This window comes from Camelina sativa, chromosome 6, assembly GCF_030686135.1.
Source record: "Camelina sativa cultivar CO46 ecotype springtype chromosome 6, ASM3068613v1".
Classification (NCBI taxonomy): domain Eukaryota; kingdom Viridiplantae; phylum Streptophyta; class Magnoliopsida; order Brassicales; family Brassicaceae; genus Camelina; species Camelina sativa.
In genome coordinates, this window is record NC_141885.1 from 20,688,481 (window position 1) to 20,710,632 (window position 22,152).

The 22,152-nt window shown below is 35.3% G+C and overlaps 6 protein-coding genes, 1 long non-coding RNA gene and 1 pseudogene across 9 annotated transcripts; 3 read left to right on the forward strand and 5 right to left on the reverse strand.

Annotated features, from left to right (window-relative positions):
• Nucleotides 1-359: 359 nt before the first annotated feature.
• On the forward strand, nucleotides 360-2,382 carry LOC147942858 (amino acid transporter AVT6C-like). Of its 2 annotated transcripts, XM_087454205.1 has the most exons (5): nucleotides 364-861; nucleotides 953-1,105; nucleotides 1,216-1,419; nucleotides 1,497-1,962; nucleotides 2,042-2,382. In XM_087454205.1, the coding sequence occupies exons 1-5, from the start codon at nucleotides 483-485 to the stop codon at nucleotides 2,160-2,162; spliced, it is 1,323 nt and encodes a 440-aa protein (XP_087310331.1). In that variant the 5' UTR covers nucleotides 364-482; the 3' UTR covers nucleotides 2,163-2,382. The 2 variants fall into 2 exon arrangements, with proteins under 2 accessions (XP_087310330.1, XP_087310331.1); XM_087454204.1 differs by having other exon boundaries at nucleotides 360-861; nucleotides 1,497-2,382.
• On the reverse strand, nucleotides 1,307-2,698 carry LOC147942859 (uncharacterized). Its single transcript, XR_015559693.1, has 2 exons — nucleotides 2,517-2,698; nucleotides 1,307-2,202 (listed from the first exon to the last, which is right to left on the reverse strand). It is a non-coding gene; the product is annotated as an uncharacterized LOC147942859 (long non-coding RNA).
• Nucleotides 2,699-5,876: 3,178 nt separating this feature from the next.
• LOC104791916 (amino acid transporter AVT6C-like) lies at nucleotides 5,877-7,930 on the forward strand. The gene is made up of 5 exons (XM_010517923.3): nucleotides 5,877-6,355; nucleotides 6,487-6,639; nucleotides 6,720-6,923; nucleotides 7,024-7,489; nucleotides 7,591-7,930. Exons 1-5 carry the CDS (start codon nucleotides 5,992-5,994, stop codon nucleotides 7,709-7,711), a joined length of 1,308 nt encoding a protein of 435 aa, XP_010516225.2. The 5' UTR covers nucleotides 5,877-5,991; the 3' UTR covers nucleotides 7,712-7,930.
• On the reverse strand, nucleotides 7,904-9,845 carry LOC104699156 (U4/U6 small nuclear ribonucleoprotein PRP4-like protein pseudogene; annotated as a pseudogene). The gene has a single exon (XR_015559692.1). The product of XR_015559692.1 is annotated as a U4/U6 small nuclear ribonucleoprotein PRP4-like protein pseudogene (transcript).
• Nucleotides 9,846-10,125: 280 nt separating this feature from the next.
• Nucleotides 10,126-12,309, reverse strand: LOC104791919 (uncharacterized). Its single transcript, XM_019246836.2, has 6 exons — nucleotides 12,065-12,309; nucleotides 11,861-11,927; nucleotides 11,151-11,258; nucleotides 10,955-11,053; nucleotides 10,688-10,813; nucleotides 10,126-10,522 (listed from the first exon to the last, which is right to left on the reverse strand). The coding sequence occupies exons 1-6, from the start codon at nucleotides 12,092-12,094 to the stop codon at nucleotides 10,374-10,376; spliced, it is 579 nt and encodes a 192-aa protein (XP_019102381.2). The 5' UTR covers nucleotides 12,095-12,309; the 3' UTR covers nucleotides 10,126-10,373.
• Nucleotides 12,310-15,616: 3,307 nt separating this feature from the next.
• LOC104791920 (transcription factor bHLH93-like) lies at nucleotides 15,617-17,314 on the forward strand. Its single transcript, XM_010517926.2, has 4 exons — nucleotides 15,617-15,873; nucleotides 16,578-16,709; nucleotides 16,793-16,966; nucleotides 17,070-17,314. Exons 1-4 carry the CDS (start codon nucleotides 15,793-15,795, stop codon nucleotides 17,154-17,156), a joined length of 474 nt encoding a protein of 157 aa, XP_010516228.1. The 5' UTR covers nucleotides 15,617-15,792; the 3' UTR covers nucleotides 17,157-17,314.
• Nucleotides 17,315-17,623: 309 nt separating this feature from the next.
• On the reverse strand, nucleotides 17,624-19,276 carry LOC104791921 (BTB/POZ domain-containing protein At3g56230). The gene is made up of 3 exons (XM_010517927.3): nucleotides 18,721-19,276; nucleotides 18,423-18,605; nucleotides 17,624-18,164 (listed from the first exon to the last, which is right to left on the reverse strand). Exons 1-3 carry the CDS (start codon nucleotides 18,925-18,927, stop codon nucleotides 17,709-17,711), a joined length of 846 nt encoding a protein of 281 aa, XP_010516229.1. The 5' UTR covers nucleotides 18,928-19,276; the 3' UTR covers nucleotides 17,624-17,708.
• Nucleotides 19,277-20,571: 1,295 nt separating this feature from the next.
• On the reverse strand, nucleotides 20,572-21,920 carry LOC104791922 (copper transport protein CCH). The gene is made up of 3 exons (XM_010517929.3): nucleotides 21,637-21,920; nucleotides 21,144-21,219; nucleotides 20,572-21,018 (listed from the first exon to the last, which is right to left on the reverse strand). Exons 1-3 carry the CDS (start codon nucleotides 21,643-21,645, stop codon nucleotides 20,750-20,752), a joined length of 354 nt encoding a protein of 117 aa, XP_010516231.1. The 5' UTR covers nucleotides 21,646-21,920; the 3' UTR covers nucleotides 20,572-20,749.
• Nucleotides 21,921-22,152: the final 232 nt, after the last annotated feature.

The window sequence follows — 22,152 nt, forward strand, 5'->3', positions numbered from 1 at the left end:
CTTATTTTGGGAGCTTACTATATAGAAGTACTTAAATTAAATAAAAATTATATAAACTGAGAAAATGAGATCAGAAACGGTAAAACACACTTGTACGTAGCCATTTTGTCGTCTAGATGCATTCGTCTTGATCTTGAAGAGTTCCAAGTGGCACATTGATTAGAGTTGGACCCATATATATTCGTATTTGTTCTATAGTTTTTATACGTTTTCAACTACGTGACGGAAGATCATTTGGTTAATCTCACTGACATGATAATTAGACCAGCCTGTCAGGTTTCCCAATGGTCAAATTATCATTTTTCCCTATTTTACCCCCAAACGACAAGCGATGAAGGCAAAATACGCCCAGGGTGTATCTGTACTTTCCAACCCGTGTGGCTATATGAAGCCGTTTCCTCACACAACAACCCAAAAACAAAAAAAAGCTTCTTCTTCCCGCCGGCAAAGTTTTTTAAGTTTCTCCGGCGGTTAGTAAAAAGATGTCACCACAGATCAAAACGCATCTCTTACCAAAGCAAGAACCTTCTTCTTCTTCGTCGTCTTCGTCTGGGAAGAATGGATCATCTACCTCCGGCGTCGTTTTCAACGTGTCGACGACTATAATCGGAGCCGGAATAATGTCAATGCCGGCGGCGTTTAAAGTTCTCGGAATCATCCCAGCGTTTCTGATGATCGCGATCATAGCTTGGCTTTCAACGATCTCTGTTGGATTCATAATGAAATCAACACTCGCCGGAGAATCAACTACATACGCCGGAGTTATGAAAGAGTCGTTTGGGAAAACAGGATCCGTCGCTGTACAGATTGCTACGATGGTTGCTACTTTTGGATGTATGGTCATCTTCTCCATTATTATAGGTAAAGACTCATCTGGATCTAACTTTAGTGTTGAGGTTTAGTTCTGAGAGCTTAACAACAGATTTGTGTTATGTTTATCTCTCTCTCTCAGGAGATGTGCTTTCGGGTAATGACCATAATGGATCTGAGCATGTTGGAGTTTTGCAAGAATGGTTTGGTTCTTACTGGTGGAACACGAGAATCTTCGCTTTGTTGTTTATCTACTGCTTCGTCTTGCTTCCTTTGGTCTTGTGTAGACGTGTTGGTAAGTTTCTCATGATCGATCTTTGTGTTCTTAGAAATCTTAATTATAAACTATGCATTTGTATGAGATTGTTGATTGGTTTTTTTCTATTTTGTAAATGGGTTATGTAGAAAGACTGGCATTTAGTTCTGCGGTATCGTTTCTGCTTGCTGTTCTATTTGTTGTCATTAGCTCCGTGCTAGCGATCTCGGCGTTAGTGAATGGGAAAACGAAGAATACAAGACTATTGCCAGAGTTGAAAAATGGAGGATCGTTTTGGAAACTCTTTACAGCTTCCCCTGTTATAGTAACAGCCTTCACGTTTCATTTCAATGGTAAGAAACCCATCTCTTTACACCATTCTCTGTTTTTTAGTCCTGTTTCTGAGTTTCGTGTTGTGATGAATATGCAGTTCATCCAATTGGATTTGAGCTCAAAGATCCATTACATGTGATACCAGCAACTAAGATCTCTGTCATCTTGTGCGCTGCCATCTACTTCGCCACTGGACTCTTCGGGTATCTTCTGTTTGGAGATGCAACCATGTCAGATATTCTAGTGAACTTTGACCAGAGCTCTGGTTCTTCCATTGGTTCTCTTCTCAATGACGTTGTCAGACTCAGCTACGCGCTTCACCTCATGCTTGTCTTTCCTCTCTTGAACTTCTCATTGAGAGCAAATCTCGATGAACTCTTGTTCCCAAAGAAGCCGTGCTTGGCAAAGGACTCAAAAAGATTCATAGGACTCACTCTGGCTCTCCTGATTTGCTGTTTCTTGTCTGCAATCGCTGTGCCGGACATTTGGTACTTCTTTCAGTTTTTGGGATCAACCACCACTGTTTCAATAGCATTTATATTTCCAGCCGCCATTGTTCTAAGGTACATCAGCTCTGTCTCATCAGATGACATTTCCTGTAAAATCCTTAATTTAACTTGTTTTCTGATTTTGAAATGGCAGGAATGTCCATGGTGTATCGACTTCAAGAGAGAAGCTCCTAGCTGCGATAATGCTTGTTCTTGCAGTTGCTACTAGCATTATTGCTATTTGGACGAATTTATACAGCCTTGCAGCAAACTAATCGTTGGAAAAAGTTTTGCAAGTAGTCCCCTCTATGATCACTTCAAAGAAATATGTAAAATCATTAGCTTTCCCTTTCTTTTGCTAGCATTTAAATTTATATTTTTTTTTGTGAAATAGGTTTTGTCAGGAAATGCATTGTAATAGCTATAGGAAGTGCAATATTTTGTTGCTATGTACTTAAATCAGGGAAAGATAAAATTGTTACAATTCTTTAAAAACGTATCTTGTATACCATTATGAATGAACAAAGAACATATGAATCAGACATTATTCCTTTCATCCAGAACAAAAAAAAAACTGAAGAGTTATATAAGATGGAAAAAAAAAGACAAAATGATATGTATTCCTTTACCTCCCCAGACTCCGATTGGCTCTTCGAATAATTTATTAATTTCTTCTTTCTTCCTCAAGAGAGATTGCTTTGATGGGATTTGCTGCGATTAGATATGAGAATGAATCGATCGAGTGCGAAAAATCAGACACGCTTCGGTAGGGGAAAAAAGATTTTTCAACCGATTCAGATGGGCCGAAATCGGCTTTCAAATATGAGCTTTGTTTTTTTTAAAACCCCAATTAGCCCAATCGGTTGTTTATCTAATTATGGTTAGTAACGTTGTTATCTGGAAGGATATAATAACAGCTGATGTTTTTTTTTTTTTTTTTTTTTGATAGAAAAAAATTAAAAAGTGCTGGGGAATACAAAAGCGAATAACAGCTGATGTTAGATTTTTTTTTTTTTTAACATCTAATTTTATTATCTTTAACAAAAAAAAATATAGTTATTTATTAATATACATATACAAGCAATAGGTAAATAAAAGGAAATAATCGAAGTGATATTACATGTTGCTTCCCTCACTAGGTAATATTTATATGCTAATAGACTAATAAATCTGTTATTTTTTTTTTTGTTTTTTTGGCTATCATCTTTTTGATGAAACTTTAATAATTTCTTCGAAAATCAATAGTTAGGATTTTAATTTTTATATAGAAATAGAGCGCATTGTATTTTATTTTGGTTAGTTAAATTGGAAATATACAGAAACCTTACCTAATTATTAGCCTTTTTTGAAAAGTGAATTATATTGATGAATTAATATAGTCTACATACATCGGATGAATTAGCCAAGCAGGTGGTCTAAAACATTCAAAATAGAAAGTACAGTTAAGACATCTAAATTTTGCTAACAAATGAGCTACCGTATTACAACACCGTTTAGTAAAAACAAAGTCAACAGAATGAAATCGTGACTGCCACCATCTTATATCATGAATGATTCCTTCAATGGAGATATCAAAATGTTTGTTATGAAGTATTTTTGTAAGTAATTGACAATCTCCTTCAAAACAAATAGATGTATGTCCTTTTATCCAGGCTTGTTGCATGGCTGTTAGTAATGTTTTTGCCTCCGCTTGGAGAGGGGAAGTTGCAGAACCTAGTTTTTGTGACCCCCAACCTTGTGAAACACTATATGTATCTCGAACTATCCATCCCCGTAGCTTGATTTGTGTATTTATCAAAAGCTGCATCGTAATTACACTTTATTGTTGATTGTGATGGTCTGCTCCACAATGATGAATCTTGTATATGAGTCGAGAATACTGCATTGTGTTGAAGATTGTTATAATACCATTCTTCAGTCTCACTTTTAACTCGGAGAGCTACCGTCCTTGGTGGGATTGTGTGGTTTTCGAAAATAAATCTGTTTCTAGATTTCCACAAATGCCACATTGTCCACAAGGGTTGAAATGGAGCTAATTATGTCATACCACCCATATGTTCCATGTCTAAAAAAGCTGTCAGGATTTGCTCACTGTCGTAGTTCAAAGCTTCGAATATAGTTATGGGAATGTTGGACAGATCCCATACTTCTGTAGTATAGTTAAAGTAGAACAAAATATGTTATATTGTTTCATCTTTTTGAAAGCATCTGGGGCAGACAAGATCAAGATTCTTTCCCCAAGTATTAAGTCGAGTGATAGAAGGTAAAGCTTTTGACATCATTCGCCAAAGAAAATGTTTAATGTTAGGCAAAATTTTCAGTTTCAATTTTCAGCTGCATCGTAATTACACTTTATTGTTGATTGTGATGGTCTGCTCCACAATGATGAATCTTGTATATGAGTCGAGAATACTGCATTGTGTTGAAGATTGTTATAATACCATTCTTCAGTCTCACTTTTAACTCGGAGAGCTACCGTCCTTGGTGGGATTGTGTGGTTTTTGAAAATAAATTTGTTTCTAGATTTCCATAAATGCCACATTGTCCACAAAGGTTGTAATGGAGCTAATTTTGTCATATCATCCATATGTTCCATCTCTAAAAAAGCTGTCAGGATTTGCTCACTGTCGTAGTTCAAAGCTTCGAATATAGTTATGGGAATGTTGGACAAATCCCATACTTCTGTAGCATAGTTACCGTAGAACAAAATATGTTATATTGTTTCATCTTTTTGAAAGCATCTGGGACAGACAGGATCAAGATTCCTTCCCAGTATTAAGTCGAGTGATAGAAGGTAAAACTTTTGACATCATTCACCAAAGAAAATGTTTAATATTAGGTAAAATTTTCAGTTTCCATACTCTGTTTTTAGGGAAACCGAACCGTGTGGTATTTGATCCTGTGCAATTACCATGTCTTGGTTATGCATGCTGAGCCAGTAGCCTGATCGGATAGTGTAATCACCAGATTACATAGATAAATAGTGCTCTAACCAAAGAGTTCACCGGTGATGAAATTCTTGATGCTCTTTCATCTACAGGAGATGATAAAACATAAACCTTTCCATGCAAAAAAAGAGTTAACTGAACATGTATAATATATAGTATAAATGGGATAATATATAAAACGTTTTTTTTTTGTATACTTTCTACTTAATGAACCAGATGCAATCATGTATTCTGTTTACTTACGAAATTAAAAACAATGTCAAGTGAAACTAGACTAACAATAGCCATATTAATATATTATAGAAACAAATTCGATAAATATGAACTGACTAAACTTTGGTACTCTACTCTGCGTTAGAGATCGGAGATCACATGAATTGATAGAAAAAGAAACTTAGTAGTAGTACTATTTTGTTTTTCGTGTATCAGGTTTTGAATTCGACATTCGTCGTCCTTTCGTTTTCATTCGATGAAATGTGTCGAAGAGACTGTCTGTTCTAAAGTTTAATTATTACACGTGACGTGAGCCATCTTTGAGGCCGTCAATGAATATAGTGTATTTCATTATATCAACGATCTTTTTTTTAAACATTTGTTTTGGAGTACTAACTAGTATATGCTTTAATTAAAAAAGTATAGACTGTATAAACTGAGAAAAAATGAGACCAGAAACGGTAAAACACTTGTGGCTACTTTTTCATCTAGATGCATTCTTCTTAAGAGGTCCAAGTGGCAAATTGATTGGAGTTGGACCAGTTATATATATTTCAGTATTTGTTGGATAGTTCTATGGTTTTGTTTATTAAATAAGAACATTTTAGGTATACCTTTCTTATTTTAGTGTAATGTTTATAGTTTATACGTTTTTCAACAACGTGACGGAAGACCATTTTTGGTGATCCTAATTCCTAAATAAATAAATTAGACCAGCCTGTCAGGTTTCCCAATGGCCAAAAATCATTTTCCCTGTGTTACCCCCAAACGGCAAACGGTGAAGGCTAATACCCCCAGGGTATATCGGTACTTTCCATTATTATACCCCCAGGGTATATACCCGTGTGGGCTATATGAAGCCGTTTACACATAACCCAAAAAAAGAAAGCTTCTTCTTCCCGCCGGCAAATTTTTTTAAGTTTCTCCGGCAGTTAGTAAAAATATGTCACCACAGATCGAAACTCATCTCTTGCCTAAGCAAAAAGAGCCTTCGTCTGAGAAGCATAGATCATCAACGTCAGGCATCGTTTTTAACTTGGCGACGAGCATAATTGGAACCGGAATAATGTCAATGCCGGCGGCGTTTAAGGTTCTCGGAATCATCCCAGCGTTTTCGATAATCACGATCGTTGCTTGGCTTTCCACAGTTTCTGCTGGCTTTCTCATGAAATCAACACTCGCCGGAGGATCAACTACGTACGCCGGAGCTATGAAAGAGTCGTTTGGCAAAACAGGATCCGTCGCTGTACAGGTTGCTACGACGGTTGCCACTTTTGGTTGTATTATTGTAATCTCCATTATTATAGGTAAAGACTCATCTGGATCTAACTTTTGTTTAGAGGTTTAGTTCTGCTACTATTTGAGCTTAACAACAGATTTGCTGAGTTTCGATTTGTGTGTGTGTCTACTCTCTCCTCTCTCTCTCTCTCTCTCTCAGGAGATGTGCTTTCGGGTAATGAAAATGGAGGATCTGAACATCTTGGAGTTTTGCAAGAATGGTTTGGTTCTTGCTGGTGGAACACGAGAATATTCGCTTTGTTGTTTGTCTACTGCTTCGTCTTGCTTCCATTGGTCTTGTGCAGACGTGTTGGTAAAGTTTCTTTGTATTAAAACCTAGAAGTTAATCGTGTTTATGAGATTGTTGATTGTTTTTTGTAAATGTTTATGTAGAAAGACTAGCGTTTAGTTCTGCGGTATCGTTTCTTCTTGCGGTTCTGTTTGTTGTCATTAGCTCCGTGCTGGCGATCTCGGCGTTAGTGAATGGGCAAACGAAGAATACAAGACTATTCCCAGAGTTGAAAAATGGAGGATCGTTTTGGAAACTCTTTACAGCTTCCCCTGTTATAGTAACAGCCTTCACGTTTCATTTCAATGGTATAAGACCCAGCCTCTTACACCCAATCGGTTATTGCTTCTCTGTTTTTTTTTTTTTGTCCTGTTTCTGAGTTTGGTGTTGTGATGAATAATAATGCAGTTCATCCAATTGGATTCGAGCTAAAAGATCCATTACATGTGATCCCAGCAACTAAGTTCTCTGTCATCTTGTGCGCTGCCATCTACTTCGCCACTGGACTCTTCGGGTATCTTCTGTTTGGAGATGCAACCATGTCAGATGTTCTAGTGAACTTTGACCAGAGCTCTGGTTCTTCCATTGGTTCTCTTCTCAATGATGTTGTCAGACTCAGCTACGCGCTTCACCTCATGCTTGTCTTTCCTCTCATGAACTTCTCATTGAGAGCAAATCTCGATGAACTCTTGTTCCCCAAGAAGCCTTCCTTAGCAAATGACTCAAAAAGATTCGTCGGACTCACTCTAGCTCTCCTGATTTGTTGTTTCTTCTCTGCAATCGCTGTGCCGGACATTTGGTACTTCTTTCAGTTCTTGGGATCAACCACCACTGTTTCAATAGGATTTATATTCCCAGCCGCCATTGTTCTAAGGTGCATCAGCTCTGTCATCTTTACTATACGTCTATACCTTTATTAGATGAAATTTCCTGCAAAATCCTTATTTAACTTGTTTTATGATTTTGAAATGGTAGGAATGTCCATGGTGTATCGACTTCTAGAGAGAAGCTCGTAGCTGCGATAATGCTTGTGCTTGCAGTTGCTACTAGCATTATTGCTATTTGGACAAATTTATACAGCCTTGCAGCAAACTAACCGTCGGAATTTTTTTTGCAAACAGTCCCCCTCTATGATCACTTCAAAGAAATCTGTAAAATCATTAGCTTTCCCTTTATTTTGCTAGCATTTATGTTTATATTTTTTTTGTGAAATAGGTTTTCTCAGGAAATGCAATGTAATAGCTATAGGAAGTGCAATATTTGTTGCTATGTACTTAAATGAGGGAAAGATAAAAATTATTACAATTCTTTAAAACGTATCTTCTTGCATACCATTATGAATGAACAAAGAACATATGAATCAGACATTATTGAGTATTGAGAATTGAAGCTTAATTTAAAAGAATCAGACTATGTATTCCTTTCCTACAGAACAACAAAAAAAATGAAGAGTTCTATAAGATGGAAAAAAGAAAGACAAAATGATACAGTTCTTCAAAAGCTTACCACTATGGTCTATGGAGATACCTAGACTTATGATTCATCTTCGCCATTTCCACTTCTCGTCCAAAGCTTGATGGTGCGGTCATGTGATACAGTTGCAATACACGAGCTATCTGGAGTGATATCGAGAGAGGCGACTTTTGACTCATGTCCTGCTAAGCTTTTAACGAGCGAGAAATCTCTTCCCGACCATATGTTGACTTTCTTGTCGTATGAGGCAGTGGCCAAGAAGTGACCTGCTTGTGGTTCATACTTCACTTGAGACACAAGGTTAGAATGAGCTGCTATAGTGTACAATGACTCTCTCATCCTTAGATCCCAAATACGGCATTGATTATCCTCACCACCGGATGCCAAGTGATAACCATTAGGAGAGAAGTTCACTGAGAGTAGAGGTTTGGTTTTTACTTGGAAGACAAGAATACTCCTACCAGTGCGGAGATCCCAAACCCGTGCGAGTGAATCAAGCCCACAAGAGGCTGCTAATGCTCCATCTTGTTGAAATGCAATTCCATAGACACCGTGACTGTGACCTTCTTGCAAGAGCAGCTCTGCACCTGTGTTTATATCCCACAGTCTCCATGTTTTGTCAAAGCTGGTTGTTCCTAGGTATCTCCCTGATGGGTGAAAGGCAACGCGTGCAAGACGATCCAAATGACCTTCAAAAGTTCGTACTAGTGTTCCATCAGTTTTCCACAGCTTTGCAGTTCGATCAGCAGAAGCAGTTGCTAGACAGTCATCAACAGGGGAGAACACTACATCAGTTGCACGTTCCTTTTTGTCCTCCAAGACAGCAATCTTGTTTGTAACTTGAGGCATCTCCCACAAATTAGTAACTCCACTCAGAGAACATGTGGCAAGTATCTTTCCATCGCGAGAGAAAGAACAGCCGGTAAGAGGACGATCCTCTCCAAAATTACTGCACTCCAGGACCATGTCTCTAGCATGATTTAAAGCCAACTTAGCCTCTTCATCCCTCTGCCGCTTTGCACGCTGATTCCTGACAGCTGCTCTCTTGATAGAAAACTTGGCAATTTCTATTCTAGCCTCTCTCAGTTCCTTTGGACCCTCGGTAAAGAAAGGGTATACAGGTACTTGATCATACGCTTGCTCTTTTGGAGCCGCATCTTCTTCTTCGACGTGAGTTTCAAGTAGTTTTTCCACAGTAAGCATACCCATAAGGTTACTCAACCTAGATCTTCTGTCCATTCCTTGTTCTCCAAACAGGGTAATTGGCTTCCCAAGTCGTCTAAGGCGATCCCTAACAGCTTTGTCATTCGTTGGAACAGCAGTAGGACGCATTACCAACAAATCTTGCATTGTGTTGGGATCCATGTTTTCCTTAAATCTCCAAATTAAAAGTCACCACCACCGAAATAGCAATCTAGATCGAAACCCCCCCCAACGAATTCCACGAATCTCGTTACTCTCTTCGGAGAAAACAAAAACCTCTTGGTGTTTTGTGATTAAGAATCAAACAAACAGAAAAAAGAATTGCTCTGAGAATAATAAGACATTTCAGATCTGTTCGTTTTGTCGCCGTAAGTATCTGCGGCTGCGTCAACCGCAGCTATCATTGTTCGTTTGGTTGCCGCAGGTACCTGCGGCATGACACTGCGACAAACGCAGCTTCTGATTTTGAACGTCGATTAGATGCGACGATTAAAAAAGTTGCGTTTGCCACTGCCGCTGCCACCAGCGTCAACGAAACGAACAGACCCAAAGTCGAAATCAATTCTTTGTTTATTTCTCGGTGGGTAATTGCTGCTCTTCTAATGAGCATGTACGTACTTGCAGCAAAAGACTTAACATATATAAGAAAAGTAAATTCCCTATTCTCATTAGGATTACAATAGAATCATAGATTAACTAAAATGGTAATAATAATTAAATAAATTCCAAATCAAAAACCAATTTCCTTTTTTCTTCTAGCCACGTGACCTCTTCTCCTCACAGATATATTTAATTAAGGAACCTAATGAATCAGGGAAAGATAAATTGTTACAATTCTTTAAAACTTATCTTCTTGCATTCCATTCATAACAAAGAACATATGAATCAGACATTATTGAGTATTGAGAATTGAAGCTTGATTTGTCTGAATCAGACTCTGTATTCCTTTCATCCGGAACAACAACAAAATGAAGAGTTCTATAAGATGGAAAAAAGGAAAACAAAATTATACAGTTCTAAAGCTTAGCACTATGGTCTATGGAGATACCTAGACTTGTGATCCTTTTTTTCAAAAGAATATCTTAGTTGGGAGACACAGTGAGGTTTTTATCATCTAGCTTCTCAAGTATGTTTGACTTGTATGTTGAAATGTCTGAATCTTCCAAGGAATCTGGAGTCGATTTGACAATAGAGAGTGCTCCATTAGAGTCCAGGAACTTGGCAGCTTCATCTGTAGTCAAGGAGGGTTGAAAATTCAGATGCATTTGGGGAAATAAGCATGCTCAAGAGGACATTTAAAGGAGCAAGAGCAATCCTGAGGTTCTTATATCCAATGAATCGATGAAATTGCATAAGTAGAAGAATCACAAAAGAACGTGTTTAAAACAAGACTTGCCTGATTTAGAGAGAGCAGCAAGCGCCTTGAGAGCTTCTTTCCTTGTCTTGTCATCTTTAGCACTTCCCAACATATGTAGAAGCTCTTGAGCCCCACCCATCTCTACAACCTTCATTCTCCTTTCATCTTTATAGACCCAAACCAAATCATTACAATACATTACCCAGAAACAAGTTCAACCACTGGTGAGACCAAATAAGTATAGATCAATCCTTTCTCTTTTCAGCAAACAATCAGAGAGTAATTCGAGTTAGAGAGAGAGCTTACCATCAATGGCGAAACGGGAAAGCCTAGAAGCTCCCATTCTCTTAAACAAGGGATCCTTCACATGTAAAAGCGATATGGATTGCTGAATCAAGTTATCACCTAAGACAGTAAGTGCCAGTCAGTAAAGTTAAACATACAACAACGATTCACGATTAAAAGAAGTAACAAAGCTGTTCCAAACTAGATATTCACATACCCAAGTAAGGGAAAAACTGGTATCCAATATACGTGGCTGTCCCAGCAAAGAAAATTTTGAGACACCAGCCTATTTTCCTCTCAGCTTCTTCCTCCAATGTAAGGTCATCTACAAAATGGAGAAGCAAAGCCAAGAAAATCAACAACAACACACAAATCTCAAGGTCTTTTTCTTTCTTATTTGCTGAGTCTAATTCCAAACTCTCTTCTACTCTTATGGATCTTTCCCTCATCATTGAATCTAAGAGTAAACTACGAATTCATCAAAACTATGGAGTAAATAGTGACAAGAAAAGTTAAGGACATCAAAACACTAAAATCTAAAGTCCCTTTACTTGTCTGTTGGGTCCAGTTCACACTCTTCAGGAAACTCCTATACTCTTATGATCTAGTCTTTATCATTGTATCTAAAGGATTAAACTACAAATGCATCAAACAAAGCAACCACTTTTGGACTTCAATTACAACTACTGAACCCAAAAAAAGCTCTCATCAAATGAATCAAACAAAGCAACCAGTCTCATCTCATCATCACTAGTGTGAAGTGAGAATAGACTTCAATTACAACTACTGAGCAAAAATCTACTCAGATTTCAAAATCAAAATTACTACAGTCTGGTCTTATTCTACTCTAAATTTAAGCTTACGAGTCGATCTCTTCACATACTATTACACTTGATTGAAGCATGGAGAGAAGGGAAAAGGAGGCACCTTTCTTGTTCACCGAGGAATAATTCCGAGATCGAGGATGATACGCGTTTCTTCCTCTGCGAAAATGCTGCAAAAGTTGACTTCAGATTAGAGACCGAATCGGTGACGACCGACCCATTAAACCATTGATGACGAGAAAGGCACAGAAACGCTTAGACAATGGTAAAAGAGAGGAACTTTAAACGAACAATTTGGGGAAATTACATTAGCTAGGTGAGCAGCAAGAATCCGCATGACTTGTCAATGCTCGAAACCTTCTTCGTCTTCTTCTGATTGCGTCTGTATCGTTGTTGCTCTCACTTATGTAACTCGAAAGCATCAGGTGTTTCATTGACGTTTAGACCATCTTCGATGAGCTCTTCACTCTCTCTCGGCGGTGCTAAAGGCTAGAGAGAAACAATTGGGCCTAAAGGAGCCTATAACATATTTAATGGGCTTCTTTTATGCTTGCATATTGAAACTTTTATGGATCCATGTGTTAGTTTTTTTTCTATGATACGAGATATTTGTTGGTAAAGGAATTCATAATGATTGTTTAAAGACGTACTGTCTTAAAAATTAAAAACACCATGTAACCCAAAATACTAATAAAAACTAAAAATAGAATTTATATTTCTATATTTAATTTCGTCAGGCATGTAATAATGTAATATATATATATATGGTACGTGAAAAAAAATATAATATATCAATTTGAAAACAAGGAGTGATGTTTGATAGCCAAAAAGCCACCCCCGTGACCCTAATTCTCTATGATAATTTTGTCACTTAGAACAAGAGAGTGGGGCAGATGGTATGGGTTTTGTTTTTGTACATTCTTGTTAAGATATGTTTCATTTTTATTTTTGTCCTTTTGATCCTTTCTAAAACTTCAATTACCAGTCCATATGCGCTAATTCACATCTCTTTGGAGTTTTTTTTAACTAATGAGTTGTCTTTTAATTACCATGTAAACGAGAGAGACATGGACAAGGCAGCAAGCCAAGAATATATTTATGTGGATTAACACCGTACGTTTAACATATAATATACAGTAAACTGATAAAATTACCGAAGTTAGATGCATGAATCTTTTCCCTAATACAATGGAAGCCTTCTAATGATCTCTTCGCACGTGGTATTTGTGTAGTAGCCTCTGCAGTTTTGGATTTTCCAGTTTTTTTTTTCTTGTTTTTTACTTCGGTCACAAGATTTTTCAGTTTTTGTTGTAATCATAAAATTACCAAAATGTGCAGTTAGGTGTGTCATGGAATGATATTTGATTCGGACAAGGGAATACGATACATATGGGGAGAAGACAAAGGATATAGAGCTGTCACGAACACGAGACCTTCTTACATTTTTTATATTTTGTTTTTATATACTTATTATATAATAAAAATCGAAGGATGGATACATAACAATAATATATGAAGAAATGAAATAGTCTATTAATTCTGATAGTTGGTCACTTTTAACCCGGTTTTTTTTTTTTAGTAACCAATTTGATTGCTAACGAAGCCTTTTTGGGAGGGTGATGTCATTACCCCTTTTAGTATAATCGGTTTGTAGATAATACATACATGGTCGTGCATAAAATTTTCTAAAGAAATGGTATGATACTCTTTTAAAACTATGCAATTTTGGTCAATTATATCACTTTTAATATTATGTGACATTTTTTTCCTATGTGTTCATTTGTTTAGAAAAGTATATATGCATATTGTTCTATTTTTACAATTTTTCTAGACGATGTGTATATATACCGACTGATGTCATCTTGATTAATTATTAATTAATTATAGTGTAGTGTGACACATTATAGTTGTATATTTTTGTCGTCTATAATAGTTGTAACTTATAAAGTAAAATCGACTTATTTTGTAACCGTCAAAAATCAAAACTAACCCTCTATAAAGAAAACCCTCTTTGTTTTACTAACCCAAAAAAACTTGACTATTATATTTTCAAACGATGCAAATTCAATCTTGTAATTACAATAACGTGTGGTCGACGGACACATAGCCACTTCTATCAAAGCCGAAGTAAAACGCGAATAATATGCAGCAGTACAAAAATATATTTCTAGTAGAATATAAGGGAAGAGACAAAAACTCCTTTGCATATGAACTTTTTAATGTCCAAACTCTCTCGCTCACGTCCCTTTCTCTCTACTCTCCATGACAACAACACCATTTACTTCTTAACTTTAGAGATTAATAGGTTTTGTTTTTCATTTTACATCGTGAATTTTTGCATGTGAGTGTACTTCCCGAAGTGCAAATCACGTGAGTGCAATTTTCTTTGACAAATCCCGAGCAATTGAAACCCTAAATATCATCGTTTCTAATCAAAAAATTAATCAATTAGGAGAAAACAGTCTGTAAAAGTAGAAGAATATGAGAAATGGTAGGGATATCTATGAGTCTATATGTGACAAGAATGAGCTTCCCTATTGTGTAGATCAGTGTTTTTTTTTTTGTGTGGTGATGATTCACCGGCACACGTGAATTGATGGGTTATGGGTACTTATATGTCCTTGTAGAATATAGACCATTTTATACCCTTACTTATATACTCATCAGTCATCACAATATTGCATACTCTTGTGTAACTTTAATTTGGTTTTGTTTTTATCAAAGAGGTTTATATTGAATGAATTAAATCAATGGTTCCCTTAATTAGCTTAGTTGTGAAACTAATGTTTGCAATGCTATTACCCATTAAGTCATTAACCCCCAAAAATGTCCAACTCTTAGAAGTATTCTAATCTACGTTTTAAATTTAGACGTTTTGAATAATTGATTTGTACTCAAATAAAATCAATGTGACAAAAAAGAAGACATCTATCAGATAAGATTATGATCCAACAGACCGTTTATAAAAAGAAAGGAAAACAAATGGAATGTATATATGCAAATGCATGCACATATATAAAGGTACATATGAATATATATATATATATATATATTCAAGAAGATAGTGGATAGGTGAAGAGAGAGAGAGAAGGGTATTCATAAGATCCCCGTGAGGAGTGTTTGGAGGCATTCCAATATCACAACTAACATTCTTCTGTTTGCTTTTATCCTCTTCTTTAACTTCTTTCGATGCTCCTATTTTAATAATTATTTAGTATATATATATATATATATATATATAATATATGTACAAACATTTCTCATATTATTTCTTCCTCCATCACGAGCTCATATGATTACTATTTAAGTTCTAGCCGATCTCCTCGTTTCTCCAAATACTATATGTACACTCAAGAATCACTCATGCGCAGTTGCGCACACATGTATATATGCCTTTGAAGAGAATTGGTCATGACTAATTACGGCACAATAATGTAGATCATGATAAGCACAAGAATCAATTCTCAATCGAAAAGAGGAATAACATGAACATGCATTTGAATCTTCACTACGTAGTTGTATTTATCTTAGAAATTATGACTTTACTGTTATTTAGTTTTGTTATTGATTATCGAGAGATTCTGAACCAAAATCCACGCCTATCTTGAGACTAATTGTCGGATATTCTTGCAACTTAAGTTATCCTGTGCATATACCAATTTACATGTATATTAAATTTACATTAGTTAAGTTTTTTTTAAGAGTAAAATATATTAAATTAATGCAGTAATATTCTCACGTATAATATATATAATATATAATATATTATAAATATGTGGAATATCGTGTAATTTAAACATAGATGCAAGCAAGTAATTCACGAGATACCAATCGAATTTGTCCGTATATATCATATATTGTAGCGATAAATAGAGACTACACGGTAGACATGTGAGAGACGAGAGAGGATCTTTATACACTTTGAAGAAACTCACATCTCTACATCATCATTCTCACTCATATACACTTTCTCTATATATATAGACGAGAACCGGAGAGGAATTGAGAAGGAAAAGCCAATTAAAGCATATAAGAATGGTTTCGAGGGAACACAAGAGAGGCTCCTCTCTTCGTGAGAAGTTTCATTTGCTTCGTTCAATCACTAATTCTCATGCTGTAATCAGATTCCACCATTCTATTTTAATTCTTACCTTTTTTCCTTTTTTTTATCCCGACATAATTCGATTCTTCTATGATCATAAATTAAATTCCAGTCCTACTATTTATATATTTACTATATTTATGTGTATATTTCATTAGATGAACATACATATTCATATATGTCCACATATATCTCCTTAGGTGATCTCTATCTTTCTTTTCATTCATTAGAGAGATCAAACTTGTTTGTTCAAAAAAAAAAATAATCAAACTTTACTCCGTTCATATATTTCTAAATATATACATCTTTGTCATATGAATATTTAATTATATAAAAATATATATATATATATATATATGTATGTATTGAAACTCTGCTTTTACGAGTATCAAGAAACTCTAAATTTTGACTAGCTAGTCGATTTGTGATATATACTTCACTAATTCTAAGTATACTTCTTTGAGAAAAAGTAAAAAAAAAACTATATATGAAACATCTATGTTTTAAAAAATTTCTTATTATGTTCAATTTTACTTCTCCGATCAACAAATATATATATATATTACTTGGTTCACTCCTAATCATATTGAATATATTTTTCTAACAAAGATACATAAATTAAGGGGCAGAGCATCATCGAGAAAAGGGACTAAACTTGTCATTTTGATTATTTAAACTGAGCAGTATCGCCGATATATATGCAACGCATGTTTTGCAGGAGAGTGAAACATCGATCATAGTGGATGCATCAAACTATATCAAAAAGCTTAAGCAAAAAGTCCAAAAACTCAACAATGATCAGAACATGTCTGAGCAATCATTCTGCGACCCATCCGACTCAAATCCTACGGTATAAACATATAAAGTATACATTGATTTCATTTATATTAAGAACCATTGACTAATAATTTTTGGGTTATTGTATATTGGTAGGTTACAGTGGAAACCCTAGAGAAAGGGTTCATGATAAAGGTAATGTCAGGGAAGAATGAGGAAGGCATGTTGGTTTGTGTTCTTGAAACCTTTGAAGATCTTGGACTTGATGTTGTTGAAGCTAGGGCTTCATGTACAGACACATTTAGCTTGCATGCCATTGGTTCATCACATGTAAACACAGTTCTTCTTCATCACCATCATTATATAATATAATAATAAATACTAACGAATGTAAGGATATTTATTTTACTTTTTATTGGATACATATTTACAGAATGATGATGGAGACAGCATGGATGCTGAAGCAGTGAGACAGGCAGTGGCAGAAGCGATCAGGACCTGGAGTGATAGCCATGCATGATCCAAATAAAAGTATTCATTCGTATCTATAGATATTTATAATTTTGTTTGACCTTAAAAGGGATCTTAGTCATACATATGATTACGGAAAGAGAAAAAATCAATTGTATGTCTCTCTGATTATTCAAATTTCTCAAGTAATTTTCGTGGCACCAAAAATAATTAATTCATCACTAATATGCGAAAACTTGTATAGCTTGGAGATTCAAAAGGACACCATTCCTATTCTCTGTTTACTTTGATCAGCTCAAAAGCAAAGAAGATCCTCTCTTGATCTCATCTTCGATTTTTCAACTCTAGCTGTTCTCTCTTGTCCTTTCGTCGATTCGATTTCAAAACCCTTGGCTAGGTTAATTAACGTTTAATCGGTCCTTGTTGCTGGTTAATGAGCTTATTTTGCATTATTAGTGGGCTTTGAATATGGGCCATTTGTAAAACATAGTTTTCCTTCGTAAAATTGGTCTGGACTGGAGCTTTGAATCAGATCAATTAATTAAACAGCTATTACATAAAACCATACAAAATATACACTGATAGCTCACTACTAGTTTAATTACTCACTTCTCTTGCTTCTCGTTTCCATCAAGAACGCTCTTGTGATCTGCACACATAGATGCTGGTTTTTCTGAGAGAAAGCTTCGTACTTATCCGAGAAAACGACGTCTTCCATGTTCCGCACCACGAATCCTATACAAGCCTCCTTCAGCGTCTTGCTCGAACCAAGATCCGAGACATCAAGAACGTCGAGAACGCTAGAGACGTTCAAGGAACTCAACATATGTTGCTCGCACAACTCTTGCAAGTAATGAATCATGTACTTATCTGCCGCAACAAACAAGGCATAGACATGTTTCTCCAACTTGTCTGAAGCCAATGTGCCGGTGTATAGAAACTCCAAGAGAGCTTGAAGTTGCTCCGAGTTAAGTTCTTGGAGCGTTATGGCGTCTTCTGGAGCACTTTTGCATCCGTCTGAGTCTAGAAAGTTCTTGAAGATCTCGGATTTTGAAGCCTATATATTGAAAACACCCAAGTCTTTTTTTAATTAACAAAGTATATATAGTATGGTTGTTTTTATGGTTGATGTAAAATATTAATTATCAACGGTATATTGAATTTTGATTATAAATTATGGGTTTTTTCATTTTTTATATATAAATTTTAATTTCATTTGATTGTCAACACACTAGCTATTAGTATAACATATAAATATAATAGGAAAAAACTAATCAATGCCACAAAAATAAGTAAAAAGGATCAATGGAATTACCAGCAAAGCTCTATGTGCAAGAACTGGAGGGCCATCATCGCCCGCTTTTAGAAGAATGTCAGCATGAAGCTGTTCTTTGAAACCCGTAACAAAGCTGCTCAAGAAGACTATCCTTTTCTTCTGTTCTTCGTCGGTTTCTTTCATGTTTTTCATCCATTTGATCACCTTCTCTAGTGGTTGTGGCTGGAATTCTCGAACAAATATTTAATAGAAAACTCATATAAAGTCGATATATTGATGTATTTTGATATATATAATCAAAAATTGAAAACTTAACAAACATATATAAGGAGCTTACCTCACAAGAAAACAAAGGAGAAGAAGAAAGAGATGAGCCATTCTTGACGGTAGACTCATGGGTCGATTTGTCATGATCTTCTTTCGAGCCCTCAAGCTCTTTGAGCAGCGCGATAGTGGTTTTAGCCCCTTCGTAGCACGATCCACATATTGTGTTCCTTGGTGGTCTTAAAATAGTTGGCATTGTGGTGCAGATTGAGCAATCCATTGAATTTTCTTAGTTTGTAGTTACCTCTTCTCTATTTGTCTATCTCCCAATTTTTATGAAGTAAACTTGAGCATATGAAGAAGATCAATATAGGGAGATGATGGAGGGGGAGCAGTTTCTTGCTTCGAACGCAAGCTGTTAAAAGTATTGTTCAAGAGTTGTTGTTGGTTAGAGATGGTTACGTTCTTGAAAACATTTTTTTATTATAGTTTTCGTTAATAATCAACTCAGCTACATGATTGTTTCCGGAAAGAGTTGTTGAGCATAATTTAACAAACTAAACAACGCAAATGAAATGATTTAAGTCATGAAGGAATCTTTTGGGGGCATGCAGTTGTATTGTATGGTTGGAACTTGGAACCTTCATGTGATATTATATATGTATTAATAATTGATATGGATAATGATTTATTAAGATAAATCACTAAATAATAATTATCGGATTTATCTATTATTTAGTGGTTGATCTATTATATGCTGACTGTATATGCTTCGCATGTACATGATCGATTTGTTAAACGTACATAATTAGTAAAATTAACTCATGAACAATTGATTAGAGAGGACATAAGAATATAGAGATTTGAGATACTACGGATAGCTTCAAAAGCTAAAAGACGTAAAAGTTGGGAACAAAAGAAAAAAAAAGAAAAGGACTTGCCAACCTTTCAACAGCAAATATGTATAGTGTAAGCACGTCGCACCATTCATCGACATGATATATACGAATATATCTATACTTAACATTAATTGACTTTATTTAAAAAATAATAATAATTAATTCATTTCTTTGTAAGACGAAGTTCCCCCCCCCCCCCCCCCCCCAAATATATATAGATATTATCTAGATTAGTATTTCGATAATGAAGAACGATAAAAGGTATGCAAAAAGACTTGGGTTGTTTTTTAATCACATGCATGATCAAAGATATATAAAATCAAAATCGTCAAAAAAGAATTATTTGAAGAAAAATCGTCAAATTTTGCGTTTCCGTTACATACATAGAAGTTCTTAGACCTAATCAGATTCACATATATTTTATTTTATTTTATTTTAAGCTAGGAAACTAGTTATCAGAATTCTTTGACAAACCTCTTCACCATATCGGTAAGAAATGTATCATTTAAATGGTTATACATCGAATGAGCAGGAAAAGAAAAAGATTCAACAGAAGTGGTACAATATTGGTGAATGGATCGGTATATACCATTATCTCGCTATCATTTTTCCAAGAGCGATACCACTATCTATTTGTGTGTGTTACACTATTTCTTACCAAAAACAATATAGTTTAAAATCATATGCAATATGTAATGTATTTTATATCCTTGGCTTTGGGCTTATATAGTACCAATGGAAAGTGAGTTTTAACCAACTTAATGCCCAACTTCTTACAAATATATATTAATCGACGAGAAACCAACTTTTGCTTGTCTTTCACAAAAAAAAAGAAAAACAACTTTTGCTTGGGGATTCCTAATTCTTCAGGCCGGCTCTCATTTTTTATGTATATATTCAGACAGATGACTGAATGGTATGGATTAAGTTTTATAACAAGTAAATTTGAGAATTTCACAGTATTTAATTAGTTATTTTCTTTTGGCCGAATTAGTTGATTACTTTAAAGTTTAAACACGTAAAACTTATAATAAAAGAAAGTCGGACCAACATGGGTCCAACATCTTCTTATCAAAGGTTGAAAAAGGTGTACATAAAAATATTAGGTATTTAGAGAAAGCAGCTCTTACAAGAACACACACAAACAAAAGATAAAGAAGCGTTTTAAAGGTAGATTAGCCTTCTTTTTCATCTTTAGTATACTTAAACTTGTGATGGCTTAGTCTCGGCTTCTGCCAATTTTGATTCAACATCAACCTTAGCCTCAGTCTTAGTCTCAGCCTCGGTTTTAGTCGCAGTCACAGCCTCGGCCTTTGGCTCAGCTTCGGCTTTTGGCTCAACCTCAGCCTCCACCGGCCAGAAAGAAGTCTTCTTTCCGGTCTTTGAAACTGTTTGGAAAACTGCTTCAGGCTCAACATTACCTTTCACTGTCACCTTTTGCTCCTTGATATCAATGTCAAATGACTCAACCCCTGAAATAATTTTATAAAGTCTAGAGTCAACGACTTACTAGGCATATATATAAATGAAGGATTAATTTATAAAAAGTAATTGAAACACATTGAACAAAAAAAAAAGATTAGAGAAACATGCAAACCTTCCATTTTGCCCAAGACTCTATTGACGGCACCAACGCAGCCTTGGCATGACATACCAACTTTGAGGACAACGGTCTGCATTTATTATCACACTAATGAGTAATGAACAATTATCGTTTGCGTTCAAGATTAATTATCACAGCCAACTCAAAGGAAAGAAATGACGGAAACTTTTTAATCAATATTTTAAAATGACGCTAGGACATTCTAAATACAGCTGATAGAACCTAGACCAATCAATTAATCTCATTCTTTTTTTTTCCTTTTGTGCAATTTTATAATTGTCATATTAACCGGATGCTTAAAACCGATTAATCGACCAATAACACCGCCCTGAATCTTGGAGCAATTGTTAGCATCTTTTGGAAATGAACACACACACACACAAAAACCAAATCATTCTCTCTAAAAGAAAACATTGTTCCAACGTTTTATGGTCAAGAAACAGACGTAAACCCAAAAAAGGGAGAAGAAAGTAAAAAAAAAAATTACCGGAGCCATGGCTAGAATGAGATGAAACGAAACGATTAAGCTTTGAGAAGGATGATCCGGATTAGAGAATGAGATGTTTTTTTGTTGAATGAAAAGAAATGGTGTCTTGTTGATTATTTATAGTAACGCAAAAGCAAAAAAAAAGAAAGATTCGGAGGAGTTAGCGTAAAGGAAACGAGAGCGTTGTGAATTAGTGCATTTACCATATTCCCAATAGAATATAAAAGGTTTAGGAAGGTTTGTTATACCTGATGTGGAAAAAAAGCTGACCAACTTTGAAACCCACTAACAGAAAGTACAAGTACAAATGATTTTAGATTAGGTTTTCTTGTACTACACATGTTTTGTTTGCAGTACCAAGTACTTAAAAAATTTACATCTTTATATGGAGGTTATTCAAAGTTAACTTTTATTAGATTAGTATATTTGACTATGAACTTATATAAAACTATTTTTATACTGATTTTTTATTTGTTGATTATTCTAAAGAGTAGCATGTAAAATTCAAAATCCTAC

What these genes read in the sequence shown, in the direction of transcription:
- LOC104791916 (XM_010517923.3), top strand. Translation starts at nt 5,992, where the DNA reads ATGTCACCACAGATCGAAACTCATCTCTTGCCTAAGCAAAAAGAGCCT. An exon ending in GGTCTTGTGCAGACGTGTTG is followed by an intron (nt 6,640 to 6,719) that starts GTAAAGTTTCTT and finishes ATGTTTATGTAG; the next exon opens with AAAGACTAGCGTTTAGTTCT. An exon ending in CCAGCCGCCATTGTTCTAAG is followed by an intron (nt 7,490 to 7,590) that starts GTGCATCAGCTC and finishes TTGAAATGGTAG; the next exon opens with GAATGTCCATGGTGTATCGA.
- LOC104791919 (XM_019246836.2), bottom strand. Translation starts at nt 12,094, where the DNA reads ATGCGGATTCTTGCTGCTCACCTAGCTAAT. An exon ending in TTGCTGCTCACCTAGCTAAT is followed by an intron (nt 11,928 to 12,064) that starts GTAATTTCCCCA and finishes CAACTTTTGCAG; the next exon opens with CATTTTCGCAGAGGAAGAAA. An exon ending in CCAGTTTTTCCCTTACTTGG is followed by an intron (nt 11,054 to 11,150) that starts GTATGTGAATAT and finishes TTACTGTCTTAG; the next exon opens with GTGATAACTTGATTCAGCAA.
- LOC104791921 (XM_010517927.3), bottom strand. Translation starts at nt 18,927, where the DNA reads ATGGATTGCTCAATCTGCACCACAATGCCAACTATTTTAAGACCACCA. An exon ending in CTCCTTTGTTTTCTTGTGAG is followed by an intron (nt 18,606 to 18,720) that starts GTAAGCTCCTTA and finishes CGAGAATTCCAG; the next exon opens with CCACAACCACTAGAGAAGGT. An exon ending in TTGCACATAGAGCTTTGCTG is followed by an intron (nt 18,165 to 18,422) that starts GTAATTCCATTG and finishes TTCAATATATAG; the next exon opens with GCTTCAAAATCCGAGATCTT.
- LOC104791922 (XM_010517929.3), bottom strand. An exon ending in AGTCTTGGGCAAAATGGAAG is followed by an intron (nt 21,019 to 21,143) that starts GTTTGCATGTTT and finishes AAATTATTTCAG; the next exon opens with GGGTTGAGTCATTTGACATT.
- LOC104791920 (XM_010517926.2), top strand. Translation starts at nt 15,793, where the DNA reads ATGGTTTCGAGGGAACACAAGAGAGGCTCCTCTCTTCGTGAGAAGTTT. An exon ending in CAATCACTAATTCTCATGCT is followed by an intron (nt 15,874 to 16,577) that starts GTAATCAGATTC and finishes CATGTTTTGCAG; the next exon opens with GAGAGTGAAACATCGATCAT. An exon ending in ATGCCATTGGTTCATCACAT is followed by an intron (nt 16,967 to 17,069) that starts GTAAACACAGTT and finishes ACATATTTACAG; the next exon opens with AATGATGATGGAGACAGCAT.
- LOC147942858 (XM_087454204.1), top strand. Translation starts at nt 483, where the DNA reads ATGTCACCACAGATCAAAACGCATCTCTTACCAAAGCAAGAACCTTCT. An exon ending in CATCTTCTCCATTATTATAG is followed by an intron (nt 862 to 952) that starts GTAAAGACTCAT and finishes TCTCTCTCTCAG; the next exon opens with GAGATGTGCTTTCGGGTAAT. An exon ending in GGTCTTGTGTAGACGTGTTG is followed by an intron (nt 1,106 to 1,215) that starts GTAAGTTTCTCA and finishes TGGGTTATGTAG; the next exon opens with AAAGACTGGCATTTAGTTCT.